At 45.4% G+C, this 12,573-nt stretch overlaps 1 protein-coding gene across 7 annotated transcripts in view; it reads right to left on the reverse strand.

The window, feature by feature from the left end:
• Positions 1–12,573, reverse strand: part of RTEL1 (regulator of telomere elongation helicase 1) — a 1,752,068-nt gene that overhangs the window by 1,278,861 nt on the left and 460,634 nt on the right. For all 7 annotated transcript variants that reach the window (XM_069650890.1, XM_069650893.1, XM_069650896.1 and 4 more), the window contains one exon: positions 1,911–1,986. In XM_069650890.1, the coding sequence (XP_069506991.1) occupies positions 1,911–1,986 (76 nt within the window). The remainder of the gene's footprint in view (positions 1–1,910; positions 1,987–12,573) is intronic.

Consider the following 12,573-nt stretch of genomic DNA (forward strand, 5'->3'; position numbering starts at 1 on the left):
TACACTTCCCAGAATTTGAGGTGGATAGTTATGACCCCACACTGTTCACATTTTCAAATGGATTTAACCCCCTTCTATTAGAATTCTGTTGGTACATTTTTGGCATCTTTAATGGAAGTACAGGTTTCATTATTTTAGATTGATGTTGCGACATATCAGCTTTGGCTACAGAGGGGCCTTGAGCAAGAATGAAGCCCAAGGCAAAAAGTTCAATTTTAGCTTGCCAAATCAGACTTTACAACATTATAGGGTATCCATATTCTTACTTTGGACAGTATTTCATCACTGAAGAATTCAACCTGTATTACATCAGTTGTGCTTACATCTCGCAGGCTCATTATTTCTCTAAATATGGCTAATACAGATGTTCGATTTAGATCATAGCCCTTGAAATGGAGCTCGACACATTTCATTATAAATCAATGATCATATTGTCTCAAATGTAATTTCGAAACTTTAGAATGAGCACCTTGTGCCAATGTTGAGGTAGATTGATTTCTTTCCACCACTTCATTCATTGTATTATGAATTGAACGGTTGGAAGGAACCATCTTCTCATTCATATTTGTTAAGCCCACTGTTGTTCTATTACTGCTCTTATTGTCTAACAGGCCTATTTCTTTTTGCAGGAGAAATTCTTCAAGTGATGATTGAATCATCATTTTGATTCGTGGCAATATATCATTGGTAGTATTCGCATTCTGCGAGATAAGAGCAGCGGCAAAATGCGGTGGCGAAACAGCTGTCGCGCTGCAGAATTTAGAAGCGGAAATCACTGTACTCAAGCTTTCGGGATCAGAGGTACTCAACAGATTAGCTTTCTTAATTACATACTTTGCTGGCTCCACATGTGAGCCCAATGTATTAGATTGTATTCCTGCTGCTATCTCCGTGCCTGCTGTAGCAGAGATCAAATCGTTTAAGGGAACAATCTTTGGATGTGTTTTCTTTTGCTCCAACGTCTTTCGTTGAGTCTTAGATATTAATTTGCATTTGTTGAGTATCTCATGATGTTTTCTGGAGCACAGCCCTTTCTGCGGTGCTATTCGTTCATTCATTAAAATGTCAGCTACTAATTTCTGAAAAGACTTAGTTACTGCGATGCACCAAGGGAGATATGTTAAATATTTGAGTGCCGGATGCTAAATTTGAACCAAAAACTACCAGACAGATTTGCACCAAAAGGCACATCTGAACCGATTTGTGCCAAACTGGTTTCGAATATTGTAAATTCATCTAATGAGTTAGGCTGTGCACCTCCACAATGAATGCATGTTTTCTCAAAAGATGAAAAACACCTTTTCAGTGCTTCATAATTTTCGCACTGTTGCATGAATTGGCAGTAAACTTACTAAATTTGGGGGGGCCCTGGTCAGAAAGCACCTTTGAAAAATGTTAGATATGTCAAATGAGCCAAAAGCATAAGCAGTAAAATGTCGACAAAGTCAATGAACCAAAGGTTTCACCGTAACTATTGGGCAACTTTAAAAAGCACACAAAATGTGTTTTGGGATCCTGCCCATGGGGAAAGAATCTTCACTGCTTACAAATAATAATTCTGAAGAATACCATGATGGCGAAAGGCCCCTTTTCCATTTAGAGAATGCCCAGTCATGAGTACAAATTTCACGCTGCCTGGTGGAAAACCAGACACTGGCGTTCGTGCATAGCATGAAAGAGGGGAGATTTGGTAACCTGTTCAACTCTATGCTCATGAAACTAAAAGTGCAGAGCTTTAGTTTTTAACAGCCAATAGGTATATCCTGGATGCAACAATAGGTATTGGCAAGCCTGTGACTGCTGGTTCACAGGAGAGACAAGCGTACCACCCTCTTGATACCCTAGACAGAGGCCTGGTCTTCACACCCATAAAGGAGGGCCTTCATATTTAGCCAAGTGGGTCAACCTACCTTCCTGCTTTAGTGACTCCCTTTCCATCCTTCAGTCCAATGGCTTCAATCGCATTTTCCAGGGAAACAAGAACACCTTCAAACAAATAAAATAAATGAGAGATAAGTAGTATTCCCTCTGCAAAGGACACCTAGCGCCGACCCCATTCGCAGATACATCAAGGGTTGACCCCACATATTATATTGAAGACCCAGGGTGATCCTACACAGAGCAAATTGGACAAACACTAAAAACACACTGAAGAACTAACGAGCACCCAGATGCACACTTAATGCATCCATTGGTGGCTTCTGTGCTGGTCCCTCTGCAGCCTCATTCAATACTTGGCTGTCACATTATTTTTCACCTCCCTGCGCTAACCAGCAGACTAGTTTTTAAGCTTAGCACCACACAAGATATGGTCGTTTAAATAGGTACGAAGTATAGTTCTTGGTTCTGCACAAGTGAATCCCCAGACCTATTCTAGCGATCGGGTATGTGGTTTTGCTCTATTTTCAAAGTGTAAATTTGGTTTTAATTTTAAATGTATGCTCTCTTTTAAATCAGATTGCCTGCATTGCATATTTAACTATCGTCTCATCACCTAAAAAGTGAATCCTTGTGCTCTACCTGCTGCCAAACCCAGAATATGGGACTTTTTAGGATCTATTGTTCTATATTTCTCAAAACCACTTCCTCAGCTAATCCTACTCTCACTCCCGCCCTACCTGCTCCCGCCCTACACTAGTGCTGGTGTCACCTCACCAAGTTAATCCAAGAACGCTACATCTAGTTATGGAGCAGACTTCAAAGTCTCACACGTCCCACTCGTCCAGCACCTAGTTACCCATTACGCTTGGGTCCACACGTTGCATGACTTCAACTCCAACTGTCAAACGCCCACAAGATGCCCTACTCTGACCCCAAGACCAATTGTAATCCCCATCCCTCCCCAACTCCAAGGGAAAACTAGTGCCAATCACCAGAGATCTAGCCATACTCCAACCCCCCCACACCCACAATAGACACCAGTTAAAGGAGCAATACCCTACACGCAAGTGCTTTGACTCACCAGACACCCACGCCACGAATCAGCTACCCAATCCTGTGACAACCACCTTATAACAAAGGACCCACTCAGTCTTGTGTAGGGTCACACCGAATAAGCAGGCTCCGGGCCAGAGCCTTACTCCTGGTGCCCCTAACCTCTGAGCTCACGTGCCCATCAGTTGGGGTCTCCAGAAATGCAAGACTCTGCTCTTGCACCTGTTGTCCCTGAACACCTATCTCCAGCTAAGCAGTCAGGAAATCTGAACTGTGCGCTAATTAACGTACGCTCTCTAGGAGCACAGGCTACTGATGTCCACATCCTAGCCACCACAGAATCTTGGCTTCATAATGCCTCAAGCCCTCTCCTCTCCCAAGCAATTCCTCCCAAATATACCATCTTTAGGGCAGACCACCTTAACGCCATATGAAGAGGTGTAGCCCTCATAGCCAAATCATCTCTTCAGATCAGATCCTCACCCATATCCACTATCCCTGGCCAATCCATGTATAACCTGGTTTTCTTTACTGAAAACCCAACAGACCCAGCCGTCAGACCTCAACATCCCCCTCTTGATCACCTCGCTTATGAAACCTATGACCGAATTCGATGTCCTGGGGGACCTCAATATCGAATATAAGGCCGTATCTGACCCCAAAGCTACTACACTGGCACAAGCATAAGAAGACATGAACTTCTCCCAATTGATCGACTCGCCTACACATTCGAAAGGGTGCATCCTGGACTGGATCCTCACGGCCAATGCCACCATTGATATCTTGTTCATTATTACAGTACCTTGATCAGACCACGTACTTCTACACTTTAATCTCTCCCTTGCCAAATTATGCATAGCTCTCTCCCCCACCCAGAATCCAATACTAGTCAGTAAAACCCGCAAACTGACGCATGAGGCGCTGAAACCCACACCTCTGGCTTTGCTCAAAGCATGCTCTCTGCCCAGCAACAAGAATCTGCATGACCTGGCTAATACCCTCTACCACTCCTGTCTCCTCCACACCATGGAACTGCATACTCCTAGCATAGCCAAAACACCCAAACCCTACAAACCTAACAACATCTGTTTTACAGAGGACCTTCTTACCTTACGAATAAAAAAGCCCCTGAACACCAGTGTAAAAGGCACCCCTCCCAAGTAACTGCAAATCTCTTGCCACTGCCTCCCACACTTACAAAAAGCAGTAGACACCCTTAAAGCCAATTCCTACAATGCTAGAATAACGTGGGTTCGAATACCAAAGAGCTAATATCCATCCCGAGACAACTTGAAACCCCCATTCCCACAAGTTCTCTGGCATGCACGGACAGAGCCTGGTGTACCACTATACAAAATGCCCTATCACACAAAATTGAGACTCTTCGAGACAAAATCAGCACAAAATGCCATTTGCGCTATCAGAGCTCCAGAGCAACACCCAGGGGTCCATTCAAAGTCTCTCCCTTCATTCCTGGGAGGATAGCTCAGCGGCAGCGTGCGCGTCTTGGAAGCAAGACGACACGAAGCAACAACAGGTTCGATTCCCGGGTCCGCGCTTAGAAACCTCTGGGTGTTTAAGCGCGTTATAAATAGTAACGAAGACAAAAAAACAAAAAAAAAACCACAATTACGCAACTAGAAAAACAAACAATTCCTGTAACAGCGCCTCGATGCCTGCGGGCTGTGTGAGCGCTTTATAAATGTAAAATAAATAAATAAATTCTCATTCTGCTAGTCTCTCAGGAGCAGGTCCCAACAACCATCCTAGCACTAAAGCCTTCTAATTGCAACAGTGATACATGCCCCGCTCATACAGTGGAACTTTGCACACCTACCTTCGGTCCTATCATTACTGACTTTGCAAATGCGTCCTTCATGGCCAAGAAGTCCCTACTAGTATAAACGCAGCGTGGATCACTCCACTCCTTAAAAAACCCTCCCTCGATCCTTCCATTTCCGCAAACAACCGCCCCATTACCACCGTCCCTTTCCTACTAAAAATACTGGACCGCCTAGCCTATGCACAAGTTCAACAGTTCCTACAGCAAAACCACCTGCTCGGAATGAGAATCTGGCTTCCGCCCTAAACATAGTACGGAAACAGCTCTACTGGACCTGAAAATCCAAATGGATAATACCCATGACTCAGGTAATTTAGCCATCCTCCTCCTTTTAGATCTTTCGCAGCGTTCGGCCTTGTAGACCACAACACCCTCTGTCAAAACCTCAGCCAACATTTCCACATCTCTCCGGATTTACTGTCACTTTAGACCATTTCTAAGTTTCCTGCGTTGGCGACTCGAGGGAGGCCTGGTGATGACTCTTCACACAAGACAAGTTACAAGAAGAGCGAGTTAGTGGGCTCCAAATGTGGCATGAAGACTGCTGGGTCATGAAAGCAGACCTTTTCTACAGTGCAACAATGGGTGCCTTACGTTTTTTCAAGCAGCCGGTCGGGTGGAGGGGGATTCCACCATCAGAATTAGCTAGGAGTTTTAGGATAGAATTTGCTAAAAAAAAAAGAAGGCATACCACACATTTGATGAGAAACATGACAGAAGTGAGAGGGCCTTGAAGGGACAGAACCACCCAACAAAAAGAATGAGTGAGACCTACGTGCCTCTAATTGGGGCTAAAGTCTGAGGGATAATATCACAAACAACTCCCTAGTTTTGTCAGGCAAAAGAGGTAAGAAAATCTCTAGGACCTCGCGCAATATCAAGTCTCTGTTGGGGTGGTTTTCCCTAGCCAAAATTCTGCAGTAGCAAAGAAGGTAGCTGAACTGGAAAGAAAAATAATGGCGTGGGAAGGATGTCAAAGTTCTTGGAGTGTTGCATTAACAAAGGGGGTCATTCAGGCATCGCTGTAAGCCCTTAAACAAGACCTGAAAGGCTTTCTGAAAGAAGAAATTAGAAAGCTGCGCATTGACTTAACTAAGGCCACTGGCAGGAACAGTGCAGGGATTCAATCAATCACCAGATTTGTATAGCGCTCTTTCACCAAAGGCATCATGGTGCTTTCTAGAAGTGTGGGCAGGGAAACACACAGTTTAGGCAAATAAACGGATCTTCAGGCTCTGTTTAAAGAGACTGAAATCCTGCAGACAGCAGATCCCTACTGGAAGAGCATTCTGCAGTTTAGGGCCAGAGAGTGAGAAACCCCAGCTGCCTATTTTTTCCCGACGCTAGGCAGGTATTATCAAAAGTCCTACCCCTGCTGAGCAAAGCGCACGACCTGGAGAGTACAGTTTAATTTTTTCCTGCAGGGCTAAACAACCCTGTTCATTCAGAGCCAGATGAATAATACGCAGAACTTTGAAATGAATTTGGGCCTGCACAGGCATCCAGTGAAGTTCCCAAAGATCATTGGAGACTTGTCGTCTGAAAGGGATACCTTTCACCCAGCGAACGGCTGCGTTTTGCAGAACCTGCAACCGATGCAGTAGGTAGGCAGGTTGAGACAATACCATTGCATGACAGTAGTCCAACCTACTGTTAAGATACGCTGCAACAACCTGTGCGTGGATGTCCTCAGAAATAAAAGGAAGGATTTTCCCAAGTTGATTCAACTTGAGAAAACCAATCCACATACTGTACTAATCCGAGTGTCCATTTTCAGGGAAGCGGACATTTTCACACCAAGGTTTTTCACCACCTCAGCCGGACCAGGGAGAGGCCCCAATGTTAATGGCCAATGTTAAAGTCCACAGTTCAGCTCTCAGACGCCCCCATTGAGGCAATAACAAGGACATTAGTCTTCTCACCATTACGTTTGAGCCAGTTAGCTCCCATCGAGGCCCCAATCGCTGCCAGGCAGGTTCTAAGCTGAGCCGCAGGGCAGGCCTAGCCCAGATACAGCCTAAACAGGATCTGGGTATCATCTGCGTAAGAATAAAATCTAAACCCAAACAAGTGAATGCGAGCTGCCAGCTGCTGGATGTATACACTAAAAGCAGTGGGTTCAGGGGGCGAAACCTGCGGAAACCCCATAAATCACCATTTTAGGTGAGGACCTGAGCAAAGCAAGACACACCAGTTGTGAACGAGAAGTCAGAAAAGCCCGGAACCACTCCAGAACCTGGCCTAAAATGCCATCAGTCTGTATTCTTGATAGAAAAAGGGCATGATCAATAGTTCGAAAAGTGGTCGACAGGTCTAGTAAAATAAAGCCTGCCGTACCGCCTTGATCTTTGATCATGAATAAGTCGTCAATGATTGATGAGAACAGACTTGATCCCCATTATGGGTCGAAAACCCATCTGACAGGGGTCCAAGATATTGTGGCCCTATAAAAAAGATCAAAGTTGAGGGTTAATAACAGCTTCTACAACTTTCATAAGGAAAGGAAGCAGAGAGATCGGCCGATAAGTAGCAAAGACTGCTGTGTCCAACAATGGCTTTTTCAGCAAAGGCGTCACCAGTGCTTTTTCCAAGACAGCCGGAATCTGGCCACAAGCAGGTGAGGAGTTAATTACCTGCGCTATACTATCCCTAATGCTCATAATAGCAGAGTCAAACAGATGTAAAGGAATGTCATCAAGAGAAGATGTGGATTTAAGAAGGGTAACAATCCGAGCAATTTCAGAGCTGTCAGTGAAAGGAAAAAAAAAGGACAAGGGTGGCATAAGCCAAAGGCAAAGATGCCGAATCGGTACCGATGGACTCTGGGGTCTGCACCACACTATTAAGAGATACTAGCCCTGAACATCAATATTTTCTGAGAAAAACATGGATAAATTGTCACAAAGTACCTGAGAACCAAGGCCAATAGAAACTGTACCAGGGTTGGGCAGGTCTTTGATTTTTCGAAAGAGCTTCCTAGATAAATTGACTGCAGAATGAATCGTGGCTGTAAAATGCACACGTTTAGCTATTATAAGTGCTTTATGGTATAACGCAAGCTGCTTCTTAAACTCCCCTCTCAGATACAAGTCCTAGGCAACACACCATTTGCGCTCTGTTTGGCGCACCACTAAGCGCAAAAGCACATAACTCGGCCGAAAACCAGGCAGCCAAGGGTCTCAACACTTTTTGTATCCATTTGAAAGGGGTCAACTAATCAGCGTGCAAACTGTAGCAAATCAGGAAATGGCTGGGGGTAGTGGCATAGGGCCATCCTTCAATTCCTCACAAATAGATGTAATCTGGGAAGATAAAATGGTCGGCTCAACAGGCCTAAAGTTTCTCTGAAAGACCTTTATATTCTTACTAACTAGTCAAGACGAACCCTTCACAATAAGTTGGTAAGGTAGCACATAGTGGTCGGACAGGGTGTCTTCATCCACACTGATCTTTCATCTCCCCCCGCCCCCCACAGATCACCCCATTCTCTGCTCTCACCTGGGTCCTCTTGTCCTTCTGACCGCACCTCTCTCAGCCCTGTCAACCTCGTTCACAAACATCCATCCAATGAAACGAGTGTCAGCTGCTGCCTTTGCATCTACCATCATCCCCCTCCCTCCCCACTACATACTCTACCTCTGAATGTGCTCTCAGCAACCTCCACCTTGCCATCACTAATAACCTTGACATTCTTGCCCAAGTGATGAGGATCAACCTTAAACATGCCTCCAAGCGTAACACCTGGTACGACTCCGAACTTGCAGCCGTGCAGAGCTGTGGAACGAAAGTGGCAGACCTCAGGCTCACCCTCTAACAAACTGGCTTGTCACATGCTACAAAGGCAATACTCTTCGCCTGCTCCAAGAAAAGGGCCCACATCCAGGATTGCATCTCTGGGCATCCAACAACACAGCTGAACTCTTTAAAATCTGCAAGGAACTAGTCAACCCTTCCGCATTCTCTGCGTCACCTCTTCCCTCCAAGGCCCTGTGCAACACATTGACCACACACTTCACTGCAAACCTCAGGACATCCTGAGCACCCTTGTGTCCCTCTCCCCGTCCCCTTCCCCCACCACTCTGCCTCCTATGGCCTCCCATCCCCCCACTGCCTTTCTCTCTTGCTTCTCTCCTATCACACCTGACGAGGTCACAAGAGTTGTCCACCACATGAGGGTCTCCACCAAACAGGTCTACCTCCAGAACCATTAAGGACAATACTGGCTCTCTTGCCCCTAAACTTGCAGATTTCTGCAATCACTCTTTTGCTACTGGATCTTTCCCCTCCTCCCTCAAGCGCTCCCTTCTGCGCCCCCTCCGGAAAAAAATCTTCTGCACACCAGTCTTGTCCAGCCAACTACTGCCCAGTATCGATCATCTCATTCCTTAGGAAACTCTCAGAAGTTGGTCTTCCCACAACTGACCCAACACACTGAACTTTTTGGTTGCCTACACAACCATCAATCTGGATTCCGAGCATCCAGAGGCATGGAAACTGCTTTTCTGAACACCTGTGAGTAACTGCTCGCATCTCTCAACTAAATCTCCAGCTGTTCTCATTCTACTTGATCTCTCCTCTGCATTTGATACGGTCAACCACTCCATCCTCATAAAACAGCTCCACGATAACCTAAGTATCTCGGGGCGGGCTCTAGACTGGCTGACCTCCTTCCTCAATGACCATCCATCCCAGGTTTTTTAGGGCTCTTTCTCCTTCCCCACTTCTATCTCCACCTGCAGCATCCTCCAGTGCTCCAACTTTCCGCCCTGTCTCTAACACCTACCTTGCTCCGCTAGCACACCTCATTTCCACCTTCTCCTCCCAACTTCCAGTGTTATGCAGATGACGCACAACTCTTTTTAAAACTTACTCTGATATTCTCCTTACTTCCTTCATTATTCCTGACTGCCTAGCTGCCATCCAATCCTGGTGTACTTCCAATGATCTCTGCCTCAATGCCAGCAAGTCTGAGATCTTTCTCCCTCTTTCTTCCCCTCACTATGGCCATCTTCTATGGGCTCTCCCCCTTCTACTTCATCTGAAGCCAGAAACCTTTGAGTCATCTTTGACTCCTCTCTTTCCTTCTTCCCTCACATTCAGGAACTTGCCAAGAAGGCCCACCTCTTCAAAGTAATTCTTCCTTCCTCACTTTCCCCCAGAAGCTCAATGTCTCTAAAGTTCTGGTCCTCTCTAGGCTAGAATATTGCAACAGCCTTTTCCTTAATCTACCCTCTTCTGCTCTATGACACCTCCAGCTAATCCAGAATAGGGCTGCAAGACTCATCCTTGGCCTCAAGCCCAGGGACCGCATCTCTCCAGCCCTAAAATCTCTCCACTGGCTCTGGGTTGCTGCAAATATCAAATTCAAATCCCTCTGCATGATCTATATGGCTGTCTGGGACTGGGGACCACGCATCTACAGCTGGCTCACACTAAATACTCTCCCCTCCAGATCTTTACGTTCCTCCTGTGTGTCAAGCACTTCGCTAAACAGTGAGCTGGTGGCCGATCTCTTTCCTCTGTAGGCTCCCTCCTATGGAAGTCTCCCACTTCCTCTTCGTCTTGAGCCGCATCTCCTCAAATTCCGGAAGCTCCTCAAGACCTTCATTTTCACCTTCCCCTTCCTCCCTCCCTCCCTCCCTCCCTCTGCTAAACCCCACAGTTGCTGAGATTGGTGACCAGGGACCTTGTGTGTACTTCTGGGTCTTGGCCTGCGACACCCAATCGCCTTCAGCCTCCGCCCGCTCCCAGCACTTGTCTTGGCACCCACTGGCCTATGCCACCACAGGCCTGCACTTATTTATTGCCAGCTGACCACTCTCACAAAGTCACTTAACAGCTGCTTACTGCCTAGCACATCCCTTTTTGGTACACCTAGCACTTAGCACACACTCCTTCATCCCTTCTCTCTCTCTGCACTTGCACATACTGAATGCTCACAAGGCCTAGTAGGTCCGCCTCTATCTTTCATTGTTTTATTTGCTTTCTTTGCCATGTCCCCTCCCTATTGCACCTTACAAATGCACAATAAATAAACGCGTCACAAGGGAACGCATGCAGGAACTGAGACGACGCAAATATAAGGTCGAGAGCATGTCCTTTCTCATGGGTGGGACAAACAGCCCATTGCTGCAATGAGAGACTATCCATTGCCGCTACGAAAGAAGTTACAACTGCGTCAGCCCAGATATTGAAAACCCCCAGTACACATACATTTTAAATTTTAAGGCGAACTCGGATACCACAGTGTAGAAAGGTTGGGAGACTAAAAGAACTCGGGGTGGTATACAATAAATAAAATGACACTGTGGATGGATTAATCACAATTCTAGCAAGCCTGGCCTCCATTACAGCCAGAGAGACCAAAGCAAGAGGCTACAGATAAAGCAGTCCTTAAATATCAAAGCCAGACCTCCTAGGGATTACGGCTTTCAGGGAGAGAATTGATGAATCTGAATCAGATACAACTACACTTAAGGAGATTGGTTAGCCTGTGGATACATAAGTAAAATCTGTAATGGACACCCCTTCTTGCACCAGAGGTAAGTGGGAAGATCTTGAGAACCGCTCCCAAAGGGAGAAAATCCAGATTGGATTCTTGGATGTGGTGACAAAAGGAACGGATATGGATGAGTGCCTGGGAACACTTGGCTGAAATTACAAGAGATCTGCCCAGCACTTCTTACAGATTGGACAGAGCACATAAGGGCGGGTAAGAGGAGAAGCTTCTGGGACCACTTCAAGAGACATCTTGGTGAAATAATTTACAATTCCCAAGTTAAGGAAAAGAGTTGGCAGCAGTAAGAACAAAACCCCTTATTAACTACAGAGAGAGTATAGTCCAATTTTTTCAGGATATAACGCCGGTAATGCTTGCACGTAGAAGAGGGATTAATCTCTTGATGGCATCCCTAGAAGTGTAGAGCATTTGTTATGAATATACTTTACACTTTGTATTGCAGTTCAAAATGGTGAACAAGATTCATACAATTACCACCGTGGAAGAATTTACGAAGAAACTGCATCGTCAGCCTGAAGAATACATTGAAAAATACAGGACTGAATTCTTGCCAGGAGGATTCATAGATGAGTGACAGTAGTAATGCAACCGAGGCAGGGCCATGGACAGTGGAGAACTCTAGGACTTTTACTATTTTCTACTTTGGTCTGTTAAATTAGGCTAGCAGGTAGGAGGAGATTTGTGAATGGCACCAGGTTAACATGAGTGCTATGAGATCTTGCTAAAAGTGGTGCAGGGGGTGGGAGGGCAATGGAGTTTTTTTGATTAAATAACCAAGTTAGTAAATTAAGACTTTTCAGGTGCACCTGGTAAAAATATCCCTGGCCTTCCGTCTGTTAGATGAAAGGGCAATGTGTCAAACCAAAACGTGTTATTTTCAATATGTTGAAAAAGCAGTATTTTTTATACATTCAAAGAAAATGTTCAAAGAAAACATTAATAGAGACTAACAAAATACATTATATACAGAAATGATTAATATAATATACACTTGATTTCAACAGAAACAACTCAGAACATAGGTTAATCAGCACCCTGATATTGATTGATTGATTTTGAATTTATAAGGCGCCGAAGCCCACAGGTATCGGGGTGCAGAGAACCCATAAGAATGGTAAAAGCCAGCAGAAGGTGGACATGAACAACACCTAGGTTTCTCAAAAAGAATAGTCTTTAGCCTCTTCCGGAATCTCACTATGTCTGAGTGTAACTCCCTAGGCAAATGATTCCACAGAGTGGCGGCGCAGACAGTAAATGATCTGCCCATGCCCCTAGT

This window comes from Ambystoma mexicanum, chromosome 3p (assembly GCF_040938575.1).
Source record: "Ambystoma mexicanum isolate Mex_15411 chromosome 3p, UKY_AmexF1_1, whole genome shotgun sequence".
NCBI lineage: Eukaryota > Metazoa > Chordata > Amphibia > Caudata > Ambystomatidae > Ambystoma > Ambystoma mexicanum.